The 22,893-nt window shown below is 37.6% G+C and overlaps 2 protein-coding genes across 2 annotated transcripts; both read left to right on the forward strand.

The window, feature by feature from the left end:
* The first annotated feature begins 525 nt into the window (after positions 1 to 525).
* Positions 526 to 6,423, forward strand: LOC146609350 (uncharacterized). Its single transcript, XM_085346621.1, has 10 exons — positions 526 to 817; positions 3,326 to 3,463; positions 3,567 to 3,692; positions 3,782 to 3,892; positions 3,981 to 4,124; positions 4,213 to 4,293; positions 4,405 to 4,524; positions 4,595 to 4,735; positions 6,140 to 6,271; positions 6,350 to 6,423. Exons 1-10 carry the CDS (start codon positions 766 to 768, stop codon positions 6,421 to 6,423), a joined length of 1,119 nt encoding a protein of 372 aa, XP_085202747.1. The 5' UTR covers positions 526 to 765.
* Positions 6,424 to 8,927: 2,504 nt separating this feature from the next.
* Positions 8,928 to 20,839, forward strand: LOC146609351 (putative C-mannosyltransferase DPY19L4). The gene is made up of 19 exons (XM_085346105.1): positions 8,928 to 9,242; positions 9,367 to 9,516; positions 11,254 to 11,378; positions 11,467 to 11,557; positions 11,750 to 11,871; positions 13,465 to 13,610; positions 13,772 to 13,895; positions 13,988 to 14,122; positions 14,363 to 14,494; positions 14,621 to 14,722; positions 14,822 to 14,895; positions 14,997 to 15,155; positions 16,464 to 16,583; positions 16,683 to 16,803; positions 19,015 to 19,071; positions 19,163 to 19,245; positions 19,333 to 19,465; positions 19,777 to 19,935; positions 20,318 to 20,839. The coding sequence occupies exons 1-19, from the start codon at positions 9,152 to 9,154 to the stop codon at positions 20,480 to 20,482; spliced, it is 2,289 nt and encodes a 762-aa protein (XP_085202231.1). The 5' UTR covers positions 8,928 to 9,151; the 3' UTR covers positions 20,483 to 20,839.
* Positions 20,840 to 22,893: the final 2,054 nt, after the last annotated feature.

Here is a 22,893-nt window from a genome sequence, read left to right on the forward strand (position 1 = left end):
AGACTTTCTTCCAAACTTTTAAAGGTGTTGAGTAGTAGTTCTCCAGGCTTTAAAATTTTTTTCTTTGGGCATTGGCTGCTTGTTTCACTTTTTTCAGTCCCTATATTTGTCCATTTTCAGAGGAATGTTTTGTTTATTGAACCACTAAATAATCTGAACAATTATGAATTATTCTTCATATTAATTTTACATTAATAAAAAATAACTACGTTTATTTTGAGCAAACATCGAGTAGTCTTACTGCTCCTTAAAAGGTTAGTCGACTATGTCCCAAAAAAGTAAGTAATATTAAATAAATAAATAATATTTTATTAATAGTAAAAAATAAAAAATGACGGAATGAAGACTGAATTTCTCTCACAGATGTTTTCTTTTTATTTCAAATCCTTCTGCGCCATGTCTGACTCTGGTTTAGATTAGTTGCTAGGTTTTGTTGCGAGGAAACCGTGGAGCCAGTAGACCAATGACGTTAATAAGCGTCATCAATGCGAGCCCAAGTGCATTCCCTCCCAAAACTAAAGCGGAAGTAAACAAATCAAACATGAACTGGGACCGTATTACACCCGTTATTGCAAAATCTGCTTGTTAAACTGTAGCTTTAGATTGCGGGTCGGTTCTGTTAATATCGGCTCATAAATACATCCTAGAGGCAGCTGAAACAAACCGCCACCTTCAACCCACAGCGAAAATCGAGTAACGGTAAAATCAAGTTGGCGCGTTTTTACTGCGGATGAAGAGCAATATTTGCTTACACTGACCAACATAATGGACTGTAGCACCGCTGACCTGCACGCTAACGTGGCACACGACTCTGCAGGTAGCCGGATGCTGTTCTTAATTTTACCTGAAGAGGCAAACATGTTATTGAACTGCGCAGCTAACTGCTAACTTAGCTTATAACTTCGCGGTAATGCACCCACGCCACTGCTGATAGCTTGATTTAAAAGCGTTAATCATGGAAAAGTTTAACCTGATTTAATTCAGTAATTATGTTTTTAACGGTGTGTATGGTTTGATCAGAGATTTTTGCAAAACATCACTTTTGCACACAAGACGTACTTCTGGTATTAATGATAAAACTGTGATGGATAATGGAAACTTAGCTAAACACTACACTCTTCTCCTCATACTATAGTTATTGCACGTGTAACTAGACCACATTCACGTGTACGTTTTGCTTTTGACTTTGGAGATTTTAAATTCATATAAGAAAATATGTTCCTTTATAGTAATACATAATTAAATCCCCAATATTTGATCAATGATAAGTCTAGCTAAGATTAGCTCAGTGTGGACCAGATACATCATTGAGTGGCTGTATATTCATAGGTTATTATCAGGAATGTATTCAAAGGGAAAGAAAGGACAGAATACTAGAGATGCTAGGCATCAGAAAAAGATGGCATGGGAAAGCTCAAAGTGAGTTTTGTATGCAACTCGACACTACGGATGGAGAAAATAGGCCGGGGTGAGTAGTAAGGAGTAACTGAGGGCATCTATGAAGAGAATGAAGGGTGGGGAGAGATGAAGACATGACATACCTATGGAAGTATGGAGAAGTCTAGGAGAGAATGTCTTTGGAATCAGTATACTTTATTAATCCCCAAGGAAATTATGTGGGTTACAGTTGCTCCAAGACAGTAACAGACTAAACTATTTAAATAATACAATATGTTACAGAGTTTACGAACTTATGAAGTAGCGCTAATATATACAAATTGCGCCCATCACATCACATACACATCACGGATTTTACAGAGGTGATTATAAATATCAAGAATATTGACAAAGAATTTTACAGAGGTGGAATATATATGATTCACATTTAACTCTGTGAATCTGTGAATTTTGTAATTTGCTATTTTACTGTAGAGCGTGTGCAAAAAAGGGTAACTATTATTGCAGTGTTTACAGTGTATTAGGTGGAGGAGTTGTACAGGGAGATGGCCACGACAGGAATGATTTCCTGTGTTGTTCAGTGGTGCTTTTTGGTAATCTCAGTCTCTCACTGAACGTGCTCCCGTGACTACTTGGAGAGTAAGAGGATGCCTGAGGGATGGAAAAGACAGACTGGTACTGATTTTCAAGAATAAGGGAAATGTTCAGTGCTGTAGTAACTACAGAGGGATAGAGTTGATGAGTCATTGTTGAAGCTAGGCTGAGAAGAGAAGTTATGAGGTGACGATCTGTGAGGAGCTGTGCGATTTCTTTCTGAAAAATAATACTACAAACGTGATGTTTTGAGAGTGTTGATGGAGAAGAATATAGAAGGTTTGATGGAGGTGCAGGACATGATGATGGTCATGGTGAGTACAGTGAGATAGTAGTGTAATGGGTGGAGGTATGATTACATTGGGGACTGAGCTGACAATATTAAGATTGTAATGGGGACTAACCAGAATGGATAAGATTAGAAATGAGTACATCAGAGGGGCAGCTCAGGTTGAGCTGTTTGGAGGCAACGTTAGAGAGACAAGGCTGAGATGGTTTGGACATGTGCAGAGGGATATATGTGGATGGATATATTGGAGGAGTTGGTATGACAGAGGAGATTGCTAAGAAAAGGTTGAGATTGAGGTAGATGATCTGCTGTGATGACCCTCAAAAGGGAGCAGCTAGAAGAAGAAAATGATGATGTACTCAGCGTATGATAAGAAAGGGATGTACTGAGCCAATGCATGATAAATGGATATTGCTAAATAAGTTGTCATTTCACAATCATACTGCACCATATGACATACAGTATGATATGGTGCAACTGTGGCACCAATCAAGAAAGTTAAAGATCAACATTGGATTTTTGTATAGAAAGAAACGCTTTTTCTCATCCACTGGGTGTAGCATCGTAGCAGTCTGCAGATTTATATTTTATTTTTATTGTGACATTGTTTATATGAATGATTCTGCATCCAATTTGAAGCCTCTTGAGCCTTGGTATTATTGTGCGCTGGGTTTTTTGCAACTATCTTTGAACATCCTGTTTTATTTATGAACATGTATATTGCGTTCTTCTCTGTCTGTCTAAAGTCTTGTATTTTTTTGTCTTTGTTGAAAAAAAAGATCTTGATCTGAGATGACCTGTTCAAATAAAGGAATTAATCGTAATAATAATCAGTCTGTCAAATGAAGGTGAATGCAATAAGAAATCATCATATGAATGCTGTTTTTTTTATTAAATCACAAATATGATTTGATTTTTGAAAAGATTTCATATTAAGTAGCTTATCCTTTTTTCTAAAGTAACATTAACTACATTATTACATTTGCTGTATCAAAAATACTGATATTTACAGTTATTTATCCGACTGTGTGTCTGACTAATCAGATGGGAGCTCCAGCAGTGATGAGGACTTAGTGCCTCTATCAAAGCTGCTGATGAGGCAACAGAGTGATGAGAAGGAGTCATGCGACAATACCCGCAGCTTATCCTCCAACTCCAACAATAAATCAAAAAAGGACAAAGGTGATGATAATACCAGCTGTTTTATCAGTAAAAGTGTTTACACTAAATATTTCTCCAACCAATTATTTGATTAAATTTTGCATGTTTATATCTTCTCTCACAGGTTCAGATGGCTCCTCGGATGATGAGCCGCTAGTAAAGATGAAGACAAGCCTTGCACCACCTAAGAAACAAGAGAAAAAGGAAAACACACCACCCAAATCTAACAGCACAAATAACAAGAACACAGGTGACCCCATGCTTTTTTCATTGTTTGTTCTTCTGACTTGTGTATAGAGTGAATGGCTTCACATTTTTGCTTTCTGTGTTTAAATACAGACGAAGACTCTGACAATGAGCCTTTGATAAAAATTGCCAAAATTTCCTTGAAAGCTGTGAAAAAACCTCCCTCAGTTCCAACCAAAAAAGCTGCTGGTAGAAAGAAGAAAGGTGAGATGACTTTCTCTCCAGTGGACTGGGGTATCGTCAGACATCTGCTATATCAGATACTTACTTTGGGATTCCTTTTCTCACACAGAGTCACTGGGCAAGGACGACAGCTCCGATGATGAGCCTTTGAGTCAAGTTGCCGAGAAACCTCGGTCACGGCACGAGAGAAGAGCAGCTGCTGAAAAAGCAAACCCGGTTACCAAATCCAAAAGAAATGCTGCAAAGAAAAAGGGTTGGTTTGAAAGTTTGAGCTCAACTAAAATGAAAAAATCCCACAAGACCTTTATTGAGTTCAAATAACTTGTTGCTGTTTCGTTTAGTTAAATATACTGAGACGTCCACTGACAGCTCAGATGATGAGCCACTGGCGGCGATAAAGAGGAAGTCATCGAAACATAGAGGTAGGCAAAGTCTTCAGTAGGCTGAGCGCAAGGATTGATTTTAAGCAGGTTTTAACTATAGGTAGTTTCGTTTTTAGCCTCTTAAATTTTAAAACAGCGCTTCTTTTGCAGACAGCAGCTCAGATGATGATGTGCCCCTTGTGGACCTCGTTGCCAAGAAAAGGAGGCCAGTGAAGAAAAGCCCAAAGAAGAGCACCGTAACACGAGGGCGAGCATCAAACAAGAGAAAAGGTACTCTCACAGCACTGATGACTTGAACAAAACAAAGAAAAGTTTAAAACATTTTCAATCTTTGTTTTAGCAGAAGTCAGTGATGATAGCTCAGATGAAGAACCGTTGATTAATCTTGTGAAAAAACCTCGTGCTATCAAAAAACCCAAAACAAAGGCTCCCACTCCGAAGAAGAAGAGCACTCCTTCTAGGAGTCCAAGAAAGAAGCCAGGTAAAGACTGACCACACCACTCTGAGATGTCACATTTATAACTTAGAAGTTTGAGTCATTACGTTGAAATCTTCAGCTTTTGATTTGATATACTGTACCTTTATTAGTCCCACAAGGGGAAATTTCATAAGGCTGCCGCAATGGCGGCGCCATCTTACCCTCCGACCATACATACATGACGCAAAACATCACATGGGGAAGACGGTCAGAGAGGTATAACAATGGAAAATGCACCACATGAGGAAAGATAAGGAGAAAAAAATAACTCCCCTCAGACTGAGCTCCAACAGGGAGATCAGTTTGAGAACAGAAAAAAACACCTCTGCACATAGCACATGAAAAAAAAACCTCTTAATACACCAAAGAAACACATGACAAGCAACAGGGGTGGGTAAAGGGTGAGAGACAGCCGATTTAGACAGTACATCCAGGCCTGCGTGCGCTGGTCTCCTTGATCCACCGTCAGCATCGGAAGGGAATAAGCCTCGAAGGCGTTTGGAAAGGGAGGGGGGATGAGTGTGTGCATATCAGTGTATATGTATGTGTGTGCGTGTCCAGAGTTCAGCTGAGACAGTGCATTCAGAGACTCTGCCATGCAAAATTAATTTATTGTTTTTTTTAATATATTTTTAGCGGTAGAAACAAACTTCCATACTGTAAGTAAGTAAGTAAGTAAACTTTATTTATTAAGCGCTTTTCACAGACAGGTAATCACAAAGCGCTGTGCACAAATATTAAAATATTAAAATAAACAATAAAATCAATAGACATTATATACAATGTAAAAGATCAAATGTAAATAATGTAAAAAAATATATAAAATATGTAGATCAACAAAAGGCTTTGTTGATCCGTTTGGTGTAGTAACAAACATATGTCTTACAAGCTTCTGAAATATTAAACAATTTGTCACAATTGTTTAATTGGCTTCCTTAATCGGCTGAATATTTGATTTTGAGCTCACATTTTTCACTCTACAGGCATCAGTTTATCAATAAACAAGGGGGACAATTTGTCAACTTTGAATATTAATTTTCTCAAAGCCGTCTAGAGACTGTCTGGAGTCTACTACATAAATTACACAAGTAGACCACACCTAGGAATGTGCTAAAGTCTTAGCCATGGTAACTGACACAAGTGTAAGCATTAGCCATTCGGTGTATTTTAATGTCTTCCCTCTCTGCTGTGCCTCTGATTGGTGGATAATTCTGATGTGTTTTCACAGGAAATGCTTTCTAGTTAACCCGTCAACCTACCAGCGTTTTAGCAGCGAGCACAATCCCATCAGAAATTGAATTAATTATGTTTGTTTTTCACACAACTTCAAATGACACTTGTCTATGAATGCTGCTTCTCTCATGTATTCATGTTGACTTTAAATTAATATTGCTTCTGATTCATCAGGTAACAGTGCAGATGACAAGCCATTGAAGGCAGCTAAGCATCCACAAGTGACCAAAACCCTGACAATCCTACTAGAGAGGTGTGATGCTGGACACGCTGGGGCAGCAGGAAGCCTAAAGAAAGCCAGCAAAGGTATAAACTGCATACCAACTCATTACTAATGCTACAGTAAAATGAAAGTAAATAACACAGTTTTCTTATTCATGAAAGGAGAAAAACATGTTGCTGAAAAACCAGAGGAGGAGGATTCGGCCGGTTCAGAAGAATCTTCAGAAGAAGAATAAGGACTCCCTTGCAAAAGAGGTTTTTAATCTCAATGGGACTTTTCCTGGTTAAATAAAGGTTAATAATAAGTAAATGAAACAAATTTCTCAAAGCGTTGTGAAACATAACGGTCACAGTTAGTGTTCATGTAAACTTCTTCACTGTGCTTTAGCTCACTATTTGTTAATTTATGCCCATTACATTTTTACTCCAGATTTTAGGTGTGGGACCAAATTTTGTGGGTTCCTTAAAGATTTTATGCACTGTCTTTGATGCTTTGTTTTTTAATGTTACGTGCCAATTGTTTGCAATTTTTGATTCCTATGAGTTTAATTTAAAAAAGAAGAAAACAGTGTAGCTCTCATTGCTGTAAGTTACATTTCACCTTTCAGGCATTTTAGCTTTTTAAGTACACCCTCAGCATGCAGCTATAAAATTCGTTGTGTTGGAATTAAAGTCCTTTCACAAAGAAATTCACATAAGAGTAAGTCACATTTGTTCAGCTTTCAGTGATTCTTTTTTTGTCATTGTTTGTCATGCTAATAACCCAAATCACAAAGGACGCCTTTAGATTTGTCCATCACAGACATTGATTTGTATGCATGGTAATTACAAAAACACCACTTTTTTCTTAGTGATTCTACATTTCAATTTGTCCTAATGAGGTCACCCAATACAGCTTTCTGTATAGGTCTTACATATAGAGCTGGCATTATTCATTAACCTTTTTTAATTGTATTTTCTTGGCTAACTTGTCCTGTTAGAATGTGCTACCTTCAAAAAGTAGAGCTGCAACTAAGTAATTAGTGTTTTGTTTTTAGTGTTTGTTTCAGTGTTTTGAATACTTTTGAAAACCTGGTTTAAAAAAAAAAGGGTTACTACAGTTACACAATTTTCTTTTTCCATAAGACTGTTATAGGGTCTGCAACTAGTTAGCTTTATTATTAATTTAAAATGTCTTTATAACAAAAAAATGAATAATAAACACTGAAAAAGATTTTATAAAATTTCCTAAAATAATAAATAAATGGTCAAATTGCTTGTACATAATTTCTTCACATTTTAAAAGGTGCAATTAGATCATTTCTTGCCATTTGTAAAAGAAAAAAGCCCCAAACAAACCCCAAAACAAAACACAATGAAAAACTACTATTAGATTTTTAAAATCTCCAAATAATTGTCTGATTTCTTTTGACTAACTTATAAAGGTGATATTTTTGTTTGATTTTTTTACACGACCTTTTCCCTTTGTTATTTATTTATCATTTAAATTTAAAATGGCATATTATTTAAAAAAAAATTGTAAAAATCTTTATTAATAAACACCCAAACACAAATAAATAAGGCATGTTAAAAAACATTTTGAAGAAAAGTGGAGCATTTAAGTAATACACATAAATAAACAGAAAATAATAAAGGAAATAACTTCTGTACCATAAAGAGTTGCTAACTAGTCAATAAACTTGAAAATTACACAAAAAATTAATGTTATGCTGGTGTCATATGAAAATCTGTAGAAAAAAAATCACTAGTTTTTACTTAAACAATATGTGTTTACATACTTTCATCGATTGTACAAATGGCAACTTGAAAGTTGTTCAAGAAGGTAGTTTGAGAAAAGCATCTCAAATTTATATCTGTCCTTGCAACGAATTCTTAAGACAACAGATAAAAAAATAACTTATTCTATGATTCAGATATTAAAACATGTGCTCACCTTTTTTAATTTTATTAGTGTGTTCAGGTTATCAGGAAAGTAAAATTTGATCTGATAATGAAGGAAATGAAAATTAAATATTTTGGGAATATGTAAAAAACATACATATTTTACAATTATGGTTATCGGAAAAAGCCTATTGCTCTATTTGTATGTTTGTTTGTTTTTAAAATATTGTAACTGATTTGTTAAAATGTTTTGGCTGTATTTGCAAATGATTATATTTTCTTTTTGTACTATTCATGTGTTTAGTCCGTTTTGTGCTTAAATATTATTTTCAATAAAAGTATTAAATTTCCCAGTTTTCATTAAGTAAAGGTTTACTCAAAACAAAACAAAAACAACATCCAAGGTACAGAGTATTTGCCAAAGGAAACACTATTAAATATAAACATGTCCTTGTATAAGATTATAATAACTGACAAGAAGCACTTCTAATATATACTTTTAAGAAAGTAAAAGTAATGAAAATGCAAAGAAATACCAATACAGTACTTTAAAAATACATAAATAGATTTTTTTTAAATGTCAGGTATCAATTTAATGGAAATTTGCTTTAAGAAATAATGCGAAAAAGAACACGTTAATGGCAGTGTTAAAACGTGGTCTGAATACTTTAGAAAGGTAAATGTTATTTATAATCAAAGTTCTTTTATTTGTATTTATTTATTTTGCGTTTTGCTGGCGTTTATTTGTCTTAAATTAGACAAATATTCCATTGAGTTTGGTCTGGATTCTTCTTCGCTGCTTTCTGTTGTCATCTGCAACTTCCGCCCAGCAGTAGCGCTAACTTCAGTCCTCCACACAGGCACCACTAAACTAAACTTTTGCAGCTGTGCCGCTGTCGTTCTACAAGTTCGTGAAGGATAAAATCTCTTGAGTAAAGTAACGTTTGGAGCCTGTCATCTGCTGAGTTTACCTTAAAGAGCTTATCTTATCGATTTGATCTTAGATTAGCTAACTGCTTTTTAGTTAGCATGCTGCTGCCTCAACACACCAGACAGATCCTCTTGGCTTAATTTGATTTAGTCATGACTGAATTAAGATGCCGGAAATCAGAAACTTTGGAAGGAGATAATGAAGAGGAAGAGAAACAAAAGGAGTCGGAGCTGGAGACCAAACGTAAGTTGAGCTAACTTAGCAGTTTGCTAACTGAACATGAGCTGTGTAGCTTCCAGTGGAGAAACAGTTTGTCAGAGCACATTTCTGTGTCGATGCTGTGACAGCCAGTCTCTCTCTGCTCTAGCACCAGATGTTGAACAGGTGAATGGGTCCAGCACTGCAGCGGCTGATGGCTCGCAGCAGAAAGATGAAGGTGAAGTTAAAGGCGGTCAGCATGAACAGGAAGAATCAAGCAGAGCCCAGTCATGTGTCAAAGCCAAGGGCTTATCTGCATGTAAGTCCATTTCTTACATACCAGCCCACTTCATACGCTGCTCAGTGGCGTTTAAAAAACAAACAATTTGATGGTCAGGTTCATGCTGTACATTAATGGGGACCTATTATGCTTCCATGAAGTGATCCCCGTGAGACAAAAGCTTTAGTCTGCTGTAGATGCTCTGTTTCAGACAGTTTTTCTGCATTTGTAGCTCTGAATGATGTCAGTAAGAACATCTCAGGCGTGGAAGCTCCACCCACCTGCTGTTCAACCCCCCCCCCTTTGCAAGGTTCAGCCAGTCAGGGGGAGGAGAAAATGTGAATCATGCAAAGCCTTGTAGTTTAGTAGTTGTACTTTCAAATTAAGTAAAAAAAAAAAAAAAGCTACATAAATGCATGTTTATGTATGTCATATTTTGGTGGCTCCATAGTGTAGTGGTTTGCAATTTCAGAAGGAATAGCATTGAGTGTAAAGACTCGATGCCTTAGCTTATTTATGTGTTATTATGTTGGTATGTATGATTAAAGACATGAAATGACCGATTGTAATTTTTCTACCTCCATTATTATTATTATTATTATTATTATTATTATTATTATCCTTTATGTGCTTTTATTGCATATCAGAAACACTGAAGAAAGCCATTGGATGAAACACATCTCTTAATTTTTACTGTCATGCAAAATTAAAAATATTCTTTACATACTTGTGAGTGCTGACCTTCTCATTAATAGAGCTGTTTGATGTGCAGAGACACAGTTCGGCAAATGTGCCATGGGCGAGTTAAGGAAGTAGCCAGGGCAAGGTTGAGCAAGTTCTTTTTGGGCAAAGTACACTAATCGAGTTCCAGCTATGAAAGTTAGCTGGTTAGGTAAATAACAAATCAGTGAAGACAGCGCCACATAACGAATCCACAAAATACATAAAATCTTTAACCTAATTTTGCTCTGCAAGCAAGCTTTTCAGGAATGCTTGTGCCGTTCAAAAATAGTGAGAGAATGAAAGAGTGAACAGTTGAGATGCTGAGACAAACTGAAGCGCTGGGGCCCGAAACATTAAGGGAAGTGTGAGGAGGAAGGGGGCTCTGTGCTCAAACATGGTAAAAGGCAACCGAGCCTACTGTGAGCACACCCTTAGAAAGCTTAGTAAATGTTAGACGCTGTAGGAGAGTAATTGAAAATGCTTCAAATACAGATAAGAGAGGTATCAAAAGTACAACCAGGTGCTGAAACACATGCCATGGTGACTCAGTGAAGTAACAGAAGTCGACTGTCCTGCAGTGGTGTTGGATCAAATGTACTAAAACATATGTCTCGACTTCATGAGTCATGAAATATTGCATCTGTGGCTTCCAGTAAACACTGAAATTGCAGTTAAGTGTATTTTTCCATCTCGCAGAGTTTTTGTACATACGTCACCAAATTTGTATGTACTGTAAGATTTTTAGACATCTCTGAAGAAGTTTTGTTTTTTTTGCACGTGTTGCAATGTGTAGGAGACTAAATATAAAATGTCTCTGGCTGTACTTTGGTGGCAGGTGTAATGTTATTTTTTGTGTGTTATTTTTGTCATAGTAGTATATGATATTGATCTCTCTGTTCAGCTCAGTTTGCAGCTACAAAGAGAAATAGTGTGTGGTAGAAAATGGTTATTTAAAGTGTGTGAGTCAAAAATCTTTCCTCTCACATTTAAGACCTACAGAAGCTTTTTTTGTTGATGATGTTGTTTTTTACTGTTAATGCTTCTTCTCCTCAGCTGTTTTCTTACAGCGGCTAGTCCGGGTGTTCTTTGGATGTCTGGCATCTGTTGCCTGTGGCATGCTGTATGCAGTGTATCTGTCCACATATCATGACAGGAAGTTCTGGTTTTCAACTCGACAGGTGGGTGACTTTTTTTTCTTTTCCTTTTTTATCTTTACTTTGCTGCCCAATCGTACGAGCTCTAAAATTTACTTTGTATATTTCTAAGGAGCTGGAACGGGAAATCACTTTCCAGGGAGGCAGTGGGGTCTATTATTACTACTACAAGCGTTTGATCGCAGCACCATCCTTTGAGCGAGGTACGAGCACACTGCCTGCTTCATGAAAGGCTTAGCGAATTTTCAATATTTTTTCCATATTTTTATTCTTGGACTCTATTATAGAGTAGATTTATATGATTCAGAGTTTAAAATAGTCCACAGATGGCACAGATAATGACTTTAATGTTCTGCTTTCCTTATGACTCAGCTCTGTTGTTTTGTGTTTTACAGGGTTTTATGAGCTGGTGGTAGATAACAGGACCGTTTCAGGTCAGACCATTAACGCAGTCGAGCGTTTGTCTCTTTATCCGGAGCTCATCACAAGCTTCATATACAGAGTCACAGGCAGCCAGGTGAGGATTTATTTAATCAGATTTTACATTTCCTGGGTTGTCTTCTTTGTGTGTGTATCTCAAAGCAAAATGAAGCATAAAAACCACTGTGACGTCCACTCTCATTCTTGGAGGCTGAGTGCCTTCTCTTTCAATAAGCAAGGTTTGTCCCTGGGTCCATAAATAGTAAAATGTTGATTTGGGTCCTTAAAAGGACTGAGTCTTTAAATTCATAAAAGAACCTTCTGTCTGGACAGAAGGTTCTTTCATCTTCAGGGGAAACAACCCATTAGTTCTCTTTGCTTTCTCCATTCACTTTTGTCTGGAAATAGCCAGAATAGTTCAGTTGACTCAAAATGCAGAGCTGAAGATGTAATGTGACCTCCAGTGTTTGTTTTTGTAGTCATTTTCGTGAGGCATTAGAAATACTGGGGGGTTGGGTTAATGGCAGCAGAAAAGGGAGAAGAGTGGGACAAAAGTTCCTTTGCCAAACTGAGCAATGCTGCTTTTTTATTTCCATTTATTTGACTTTAATGGTGTAGGAGCATTTAGCTAACTATAATGTTTGGTATTCAGCTGCAAGCTCTGAATGTTGGCAATGTTTCTATGCATTTCCAGTTCAGATAAGTCTGTTTCTGTCAGGTTGTGCTCCTCGTATTCAGATATTTGGGCTTTTTTGGCTTTAATCTGTCAAACAAAAATACTTAAGGTGGGATATTTAAGATATAGTTCTGATGTTAGTGCTTCAGTGCACTGTTTTAGTGGTTTGCGCTTTTTAATATTAAAGGAGTGCATAAGACAATGCTTTAACTCACCATTTCTGTTCATTTGAAACTGATAGATATAGATATTTTTCCCTTTTTGTACGTATAAATTACATAAAAATAGTTTAAAATGAAAGGCGTTAAAGTCCTAACTATAACAGCTGTACAAATGCAAGTATCCTGAGTATGTTAGAGCAGGGATATGAGAGAGAGCAGAACATTTCCATATTTAGTTTGCATTTGTGTGTCATGTGCAGCAGCAAAGAGAATCAAGTATTACGTTTAAAGTGTGTGCAATTTTGCACATAAAATACAATTGCTTTGGAGTGGTTTAAAACATAAATGGTTTGACTGCATAACAAAAGTCTGGCTTACAGCAGAGAATGGAAATCCAAATAGAAACTAGTGGTACAGAGGCCGTACATACCCGTGTTAAACGCACCGTACATGGAAAAAGCAAAGAGAGTGTGGGAATATGTTAGTACAAGTCCTAAAACTCAAACTGGTCAAACTTCAGTATAATTTATGCTTTGATAAGTCTTGGAGCAATAAGGCTGCCCAAACAAAGCAGACCCTGTTTTACTGTCACAGCTGATTAACCCGGCTTACCTACGTCAGCTGAGCTGTTTTCATCAGTGTTTTTGGCATTAAGCATCTGCCTCTAGGCTTCTGCAGGAGTAAATGTTGCTGCATTAGTACTGCTAGCTATGGACATTATTATAATGAAGTGATTAGGAGTGAAAAATCACAATTAAAAGTGGCTTCATTCTGCCACTTTAAGGTTTGACCACAGACACTTTTTAAGGATCACCGTCTTTGTCTTTTTCCACTGCTTCCCTTGATAAAACAGGATTTCGTGGAACCGATTTACTTCTACATTGGAGCAGTTTTGGGCCTGCAGGCGGTCTACGTCACTGCCCTCTTTGTGTGCAGCTGGGTGATGAGTGGCACCTGGGTGGCTGGCATGTTGGCCGTGGCCTGGTATGTGATCAACAGGTAAGGTGAACAAACGTTTCCTTAAGCATGAAGTTTCTTTGCCTGTCTGTTCATGTTTTCTCATTCCAGTAAAACCTTTCTGGTGACTAATGCTACAAACATCCTCCTCTATTAAAATGATTAATAAAGTTGTATTTAATTCTGTTTCTTTTCTCCCACAGAGCAGATACAACCAAAGTGGATCATGCTATTCCTCTGCGGGACAACTGGGCTCTGCCTTACTTCTCCTGGCAGGTCACAGCTTTGACTGGATTCCTGAGAAACAAAATCGGCTCTTCAACTGAGGTGAGCCCCTCATGAGCCTCATTAACACACACAAAAAAAGAAGTAATGTGAGCTAGAACATTGCACTAATGATTGAGTCTCATCCTCTGTAGATGTTCTGCTATCTTACCATGAGTGCCACCACCTTCACCTTCCTCCTGGTCTGGGAACACAGTCACTACGTGCTCTTCATCCAAGGCTTCTGTCTTTTTCTACTTGATTCTTTTGACCTGGTGCCACCACGTAAGGTAACACAGTCGTAGCTTGAACTTCTGAAATTTCATACAGTTTTCTTCAGAAATTGCAGCAGGTTCTTACTCTATATTACTTTAAACTAACAATTTTGCATTTATGATGTTTTTTAATGCAACTTGTGGGTTTAAAACAGGGAAAATCCTGCCGACTGTTTAAATAAAACTGTGTTTTATTTTCTCTTCTCTGATTGGCTGTCTTTTTCTTCTTCATCTCTCCATTTCTGGGATGAACAGATGGCTGACATCCACAAGGTGTACCTCAGCTCCTTGTTCCTGGCCTACATGTTCCAGTTTCAGAACACAGCCCTGCTCAGCTCGCCTCTGCTCAGCCTCCTCATTGGCTCGGTTCTTGCGAGGTACTTCCAGGTAGAGTTAGCTTCCCCCTCGCAGCTCAGTCATGACATTAGATAAACTCTTTAAAGTGAAAATTGTTTTCAGCTTGGAGCTTTTCAAATGGGAGTAGCTCCATTAACATTTGCACTTTTTTTCTAGCAAAGGATGAAGGTGGGTCCTCTTGTGGCAAGAGTGATGAAGCTCTTCCTACATTTTTACCTGGTCTTCACCTCTGGGATCACCTACAGTTATTTGGTCAAGGTAAGTCATATGGGAGCAGGGCATCTGTGTAGCATTCAGTGGCTGATACTCAGTTTCAGTTTTTGGGTTGAATGCAGTGTTTTGTTTTTTTATTTACAGAAACTAATTGCTGCAAATGAGAGTGACTTCATATTGAAGTTCCTTGAAGTAAAATTTGGACTCAACACAACAACGTGAGTCGTGTTTTTTGTTATTGACTTAGAGCAGTAACCTTATTAGTGAGAACTAATCTGATGTAATCTAACATAATAATCTTCTTTTTTCTTCTCTTCAGCGACTTTGTCCCCAACTTCCTCTTGTGCCAGGAGAGTTTCCAAACGCCCGGTCAGGACTTATTTCTACGTCTGACGCAGGCCTCGGTCCTCCCCTTCTACTTCCTCGTGCTCGCCGTCTGCCTGCTTTCAGCCTTACAGGCAATCTACAGAAGGCTCAGGTGAAACACTCGTGGTGCAAAATCTTTCTGGTCTAACAACAGACAGCACCATGCTGTCATCAGCTGGTTTCTGAAGTCTTGTTTTAAAGCCTCAAGTTGCCTAGTTGCTCAAGTTGCCAACAGCATAAACATGGTAAAGAAGTGGAGATAAGGTGAACCTGATCCACGTTGCTAGACCAATTGCAGCAGCTGAATTGGCACACCTGTCACTAAGTTACCAAACCACTAACTTAACAAAACCTTTGGACAGGCTAACTACGTAAGTCGTAAAAAGCTCCTTTATAGTTGTTACTCATAATAATACATTTATTTGTGCAGCACTTTTTAAAAAGCACAGTTACAAAGTGCTTCACAGTTTGAATAAAAGTGACACGTTTAATACAAACACATAATCAACATACAGTCATTCATTTATTCCAGCATGCACACTTCTATACATTCATTAGATGGAGAGTATGGCCAAAATTAATCGGAGAAGTATTAATAAAAGGCTAACGTTTAAAAATAATTTTTCAGATGTTGTTGAAAGCACAGACTCTCCCGATGGCTGTTCCAAGGTTCAGACCCTATAATCTCAAAAGCATGGTTACTTCTGATTTTTCAATGAGAGAGGATGATCTAAGAAGCTGTTGAGACTCCTCTTATAAGGTTTCAGTAGCTCTGCTGTGTTAGCAGTAGCCTGGCCGTGTAGCACTTGATGAGTTGTATCTGAATTTTGAAGTGAATTCTGAATTTCATTGGAAGCCAGTGAAGGGAAGCAAGGATGAAAATGATGTGCAAACGCCTGCTAGTTCTCATTAGCAGCCTGCATTCTGGACCAGTTGAAGTTGGATTAGTAAGATTTGAGAGATGCAAATAAAAATAGAGTTACAATACTCAAGGCAGGTGAAAATTAAAGTGTGCACTAAAAGTTCAAAATGAATAAATGACAGTACAGGATTTTTGCAGTTTCTCTTTTATGAAGGAAACAAGACTGGATGAACTTAGAGATATGAAATTCAAAGTTCAGATGTTGATCAACAATGATAACCAGCTTTCCAACAGATGAGCTGATATTGTGGGAAATTGAATGAAATTAAATGTTTGTACCAAACTATTGAATTGAACTGAATATGCAAATTGATAACAAATGCAGTCTTCATGTGTCTAGTAGATTAATAATTAACTGGTAGTTGATACTATGTTAGCAAAATGTGTTTGCCCAATAACACAGTGACATATGCTGGTGACTCTTGTGTTGTTGTTGTTTTTAAGCAGTCATTATATTTATACTTTTGGCTAAAATCTTAATGTAATTTCCCCTCACAGCGGTCAGCCATTGTGCAAAACCTATAGCCTTGAAAATGGAGGAATAGGAGAGAAGCCAGAGGTCGTCTATCATGTTTTCCACACCATGCTGTTTGGGGGTCTCGCTCTGCTCTTCGATGGGTACGTTGGGTTTTTTTTTTTTTTTTTTAATAATTGAGGTTTGTTCACCATATGTTATTCAGCACAGCTTTTCATCGCCTATGTTCTTCTGTCTTGCAGGATGAAGTATTTATGGACACCATACGTCTGCATGTTTACAGCATTTGGGGTTTGTTCTCCTGACCTCTGGATGACAGTGTTTAAGTGGCTCAAACTGAAGTCCATCCACCCTGTAGTATTGGTATGGATGTTTGTTTATAGTGGATGAGAAACAAAACCAAATGTCTTAAAGTAAACAGGTTTCTTTTAATACAGTCTGCACAGAAGGGGAGGTTTAGGTATATACCGTCTCTTTAACTTACCTTTATGCTAAGTTTCCAAACAAATAGTATATTATCTATAAATTGCCGGTAATATCCAAAGGAATGAATGGATCCTGTCACAGTTTGTCATTCCTGAACTCAAATGAGATATTTGAACTGTTTTATTTGGGCTTCAGAGCTGTTCACAGCACTGAAACAGCTTTGTTGAAACTGACCGATGATCTGTTACTCCCATTAGATTCAGGTGATAATGCAGTACTGATTTTGTTGGACCTCTTCACTTGTTCAGATGCTGTCTTGTGGATAGGACTTTCTGTATGCCTATTGTGTGTATCACTCCTTGCCCATTTGTCTTGTGGGGTCCCTCAGGGCTCTATCCTGGGCCCAGTCCTCTTCTGTTCATATCAGCTTCTATTGGTAGTATTAGCAGCCATATTATTTCATTTCATTTCTATGCTGATGAAGACAGTAGAAAATCTCAGGATTTCTTACTATCTTGAAGAAATTAAAGGTTAGATGACTAAACAGTGACAAATCTTTGGTCCATTCAAATCTAGTTCTTTTGCCAATATTTTAGATAATCTCATCCCATATTTATGGTAAATGGACTGATACCTGTGGAGTACTTATTCCCTCTAACTGAGCATTCAAAGCACGTTTTATTTCAAACATCACTTACCCCAATTACACACATTCAGACAAGTGATTTTTTTTCTATACCTAATTCTATTGTCTAATTTTTGCACCCAGACTCTAACTCCATTTGATTCATCTGGGTAACTCAGGGTTCTGGCCAACAGACTGTATCAAATTAGACCTGGATGTTATTTTTGACTCAAAGTTTTGCTTTGACAAGCAAGTTAAGAGTCAATGCCAAACTCAAATCTTTCCTGTCTTTGCGTGTTCTGGAAAAAGTCATCCGTGCTTTTATTATTTCACATCTGGATTATTGTACCTCACTATACCTAGATCTCCCTCTGTTTTTTTGCAGATGGTTGCACAGTAAGAATGCTGACTGGCACTACCAAATATGAGCCCATCAGCCCAGTCGTAGCCTCACTGCACTGGCTTCCTGTTTATTTTAGAATTCAGTTTAAGATTTTACTGATTGTTTTAAGGCCCTTAATGGGAAAGCCCTGGCTTATATTACAAGTCATGATCTCTAAATGTTACATGTCCCAAGGTTGCGCCTCAAACAACAAAGTTACAGAGCCTTTACAGTCACTGCTCCACAATTGTGGAATCGGTTACACCTTGACATAAAAATAGCACCCTACATTTCTCTTTTTAAGTCTAGGCTCATACCCCATCCCCATCTAAACTCTGTCCTTTTTTAACCAGCTTATGGTGGTTGTTGTCCTTATTTTGTATTCCTGGCTGTAGCACACGAAGTATAGGTAGAGCAAGTAGTCTAATGATTGGAAGGTTGGTGGTTCGATCCCTAGCTGCTCCACTCTTCTTGCCACTTATCATTGGGCAAGATGATAACCCCAAGTTGCTCTCCAGTGCATCCATTGGAGTGTGAAAGTGTGTGAGTGCTAGATAGAAAGCACTTCAGAAGGTGTTTGTGTGAATAGGTGAATGAGGCATGTTGTAAAAAGCGCTATATAAGTCCAGAAAATAAAACACATTTACCATGCGTTTTCTTATTGTTGAAAGCCTCATTATTCTGTATTGTATTTGTTTTCACTTTTTACTTATCTTTATCATTATCTTTAAATCGTTTTTTTTAGCTTATAACATGAAGTAAGAACTTAAAGAAGAAGCTAAAAGAAGATACTGAAACATCAAAGTTAAAGATGAACTTTATTATAATTGTTTTGGTATAAGCAGCTTAAATGAAGAGGAATAGTGTATTATAATACAATATGACAAAATAGATCTCTCAATAAAGTAAAAATTACACAGAAAGAAGTTCACTTAAATAAAGAAGATAACATAAAGACATTCAGTAAGTAAAAGGAGGCAGTAGAAGTAAAAATACGTTTACAAAAATCTGAATATATTACAAAACAGTTCAATAAATACATTAAAGCTAAATTTAAAAAAATGTTTTTCCCCTCATGAAGAGAAAGGAGTAAGTATCGACACAGTTGCTAACCGTGTTTTCTTTTCTTTTTACCCTCCAGTCCTTGATTCTGAGCACAGCTGTTCCCACAATCATTTGCTTCAGTTTGTGGAGAGAGGTGAGGCGTTCAGCCCCTTTTACGTGGGAGCTCTTTATGTTAGACACACTTTATATCTCCTGCGTAACGCTCTTTCTCTCCCATTCTGCAGTTCTCCCCTCGCGTCTTAGCAGAGTTATCAGAACTGCAGGAGTTCTACGATGGAGACACAGTGGAGCTGATGAGCTGGATCAAGTGGGTCTTTAGAACTTCCTGTATTTATAAAGATATTTGTAAAGTATTTTATCATGGCATCAACCATCGTCTTTCCTCCTCATGTAGGTCACAGGCTCCGGTGGCAGCTGTGTTCGCAGGCAGTCCACAGCTGCTGGGAGCAGTGAAGTTGTGTTCGGGTTCAGCTGTAACTAGTTTACCTCTTTATTCAGACATCAACCTGCTGAAGAGGACTGAAGATGTGAGTTTTCATTGACAACATATCTGTTACCTTAACAGTGCTGCTGTCAAGAAGATACTTGTGTCTTATAATCAGCTATAAAAAATGCCTGTTAGTTATATTGGTTAAAGTGCTGAATGTGAATTTTAGTCCAAACAGAGACTGATGTTCCACATGTTTCAAAGTAAATTATTAGTTTTATTGTTGGGTCTTTAAAATGTAAAGCACCTTAAACTGGCTGTTTTTGTGATTTGGCGCAACACAAATAATATTGAAATGAAATTAACTGAAGTTTAACAGAAAATAAAAGGAGGTAATCTTTCCTTTCCCAGACGTACCAGGTGTACGCAATGAGATCTGCAGAGGACATCTACAAGCTCCTGACCGCCCAAAAAACGAACTACGTGATCATCGAAGAGTCGATTTGTAGTGAGCTCACTATTAATAAGGGCTGTAGGATCAAAGACCTGCTCGACATCTCCAACGGACATGTGAGTTTAAACCCTTTCCTCCGTTATAGATTTCTTACAGATTGAACAATTTTGAGTGGATATCAATAATATGGTCCTCTGATTAGATCTTTTGAAGATGGTTGACCTTAAAGGAAAAGGAGCTAAAATAGCATGTTTCAGACAGTGGCTACACTAAGAACCCAGAATATGATCAATGAAGATTATTTTTAACTTTAAATCACGCATAGCTACTCTAGCGGAGTCCAAGAATAAATCATTTTCTGCTACTACTTTGTTATTAATAATACTTATCCAATCATCTAGCTATAATCAAGACATTAGTTGCAGAATATTTTGCAAACTCTACAGAATTCGAGTCTTTTATACTTTCACTCATGATCTGTATGTTTGTCTCTTGCAGATCGTCTATGACAAAGGTGAGATATACTCCTTCTCCAAATATGGACGATTCTGCCACGAGATAAAGATGAACTACTCGCCCTACACAAACTACTTCACACGGGTTTTCTGGAACCGCTCGTACCACGTCTACAAAGTGAACTCTGTCATCTCCTTTCAGTACTGACGGCCAAGCGTGGCTCTGCCCCTCCTCAGGTGTTCCTGATCGTATCCACAGATCGGCACACCGGGGCGAAAAAACTCTGATTATCATGGTGTCAGTGGGGAAGCTGCACATTCAAACAGTGAGGCTCAGCTGAGCACACTGCACCGGCCAAACAACATGTATGGACGGCCATATTATTAATCACTGTACTGTAGTTTTATAAGCCATGTGTTACTGTTAATGTTACTATGAATGGTTTTAATGAAGGTGTGAGTCGCAGAGATCAGTGTAGGCTGAGAAGGGGAAAGTGTTTGCCATGAAATGAAGCAGCCAGAGGTTTAATCCTGTTCACTGATTGGTCCTTTTGTGCTGACAGTGATTGGATAGGATGCATAATTATGTTCCTTTCCTTTATTTTCAATCACTTTTATCAAGTTTACTTTTTTAAACACCTGCAAAACTATAGACCTTTGAATCAACATCAGTTAGGGTGCTGATTAAAAAATTATGGCATTAGCATTTAGCTCAAACCAGAGCTCCACAGACACTCCAGTGTGGCTCTTGACCCTTTTTTTGGGGGGGGGGGGATAAATCTTTATGCATTTAATTTGATTTTTGTCTTAAATGTTTTGCTTTTCTGTTCTGTTCATGTGTTATAATCACGCTACTGTTGTCTACTTAAAGAGAAATGGGTGTCTTCTGTCTAAATTATGAATTTCATGTATTATACTAGCATAGTTGGATCATTTTTGTCTTGATTTAAAGGAAATAATTAGACTGAATCACTGAGCTAATAATCATAATCGGCAATCAAGAATTTCAAAATGAAAGTGCTTTATAACAGGATAACACGTAAGATTAGTCAGAATAGTTTTTCGCTTGATTATGTAATTTTAAGGTTACCAAAAAACCAAATAGTGACAAGCATACATGCTCTTGCTTTCTGTCACGCTCTGCCTTTGTTTGCTCATGAAATACTCATGCAGTGCATGTGTACGCGCTGTTCTTTGAAGGGTTGTTGCTGCTTTGGTCGGCTTTCGTGGGAAAGGCGTCTCTCTGTACTGTTTGCTGCTTGTTGTGTGCTCTGATCTGTTAAAGGGAAGTGGAAGAAGACTGTCCAGAAAAGTGTTATCAGTTTTTATTTGTTACTGCTGCCTGAAATCTACTGAAAATAACTGATATCTGAAGTAGGCATGTCTTTACACACACATTTATATGTCTGAACTCACTGGTTGCTCCTATTGTGCTCTGCTTTTTTTTTTTTCTTTGACATGAGATGGTTGTATTCATGGCCTATATAAAAAGGGTTGACTGAACTATCCAGGACTTGCACAACCTTCTGCAATCTTCTAAACTGAGCTTTTTCAGCATTTTAAGGTGGTGGAGGCTGGTCCTGGATGCCTTATGTAAAGACATGGCTGCCATGTCTGTATTCATCACTTCCAGGCATGACTGATAATTTCCTATCCCCGAGCTGTTACCTTAGGGTTTTGGTGATGAATTCCTCTTGGTGCTGTCATACAGATAACAAGGTGGCCGTGTGGTGAGTGTGTGAGGTGAATAAATATAACACTGAGCTCTTCTTGTGTGGTTCTTTTAACATTATCATTAGCCTCATCAGAAATGGTCTTAGTGCAAGAGTTTGTATCAAGACGCTGTTCTTAAAGATGATGTGGCTGAGGCATGCCAAATTACACAAGAGCCTGCATAGAAAAACACTGTAGAGCACTATCAGTCATGGATTGGCCTCCTCAGAGCCCAGACCTCTTACTGACAGAGTGAGGGATCACCTTGACAAAGAACAGAAAAAAAGGCAGCCAACATCCAAAGATGAGCTTTGAATGTTCTTCAAGAAGCCTAAAGAACTATTCCTTAGAAATATTTGTAAAAATTACAAGAAAGCTTTCCCAAAAGAGTTCAGAATGCATAGAAGAGTAAAGGTGGTATGTCTGTAAAGGTGGTCATACCAAATAATGACTTTTAAGATTTTTACAAACTCTGTTTTTGCTTTATAAACTTTTTAATGTATGTTTGTGCATTATTTAATAAAACGGAATATAAAACCATGAAAGGTGGCTCAACAACTGTGTACTGTATGTTTAATCTACTACAGCTCCAAAAATGTACGTTTTTAACTTGAATAAACATTATTGCATATATAAGCTGTCAATAACGTCAATTCAGTTATTAAATTTAATAAAAACAACTAGAATGGAGAACATTAGAAGAGAGTATTCCAGAGGAACAGCTCAGCTTGAGTGGTTTGGAAACAAAGTTAGAGGCAAGCCCGAGATGGTTTGGTGCATATGAAGGATAGTGGATTTATGAGATGAAGGATTTTGGAGATGGAGCTGTCAAGCAGGAGACCACAGAGAAGACTCATGAATGCAAGATAATAACTGCAGGCAATTTTTACATTATAAAAAGCAATT

This window comes from Diplotaxodon limnothrissa, linkage group LG22, assembly GCF_057381915.1.
Source record: "Diplotaxodon limnothrissa isolate DT_005_m linkage group LG22, D_limnothrissa_male_GT1.1, whole genome shotgun sequence".
Taxonomy (NCBI): Eukaryota; Metazoa; Chordata; class Actinopteri; order Cichliformes; family Cichlidae; genus Diplotaxodon; species Diplotaxodon limnothrissa.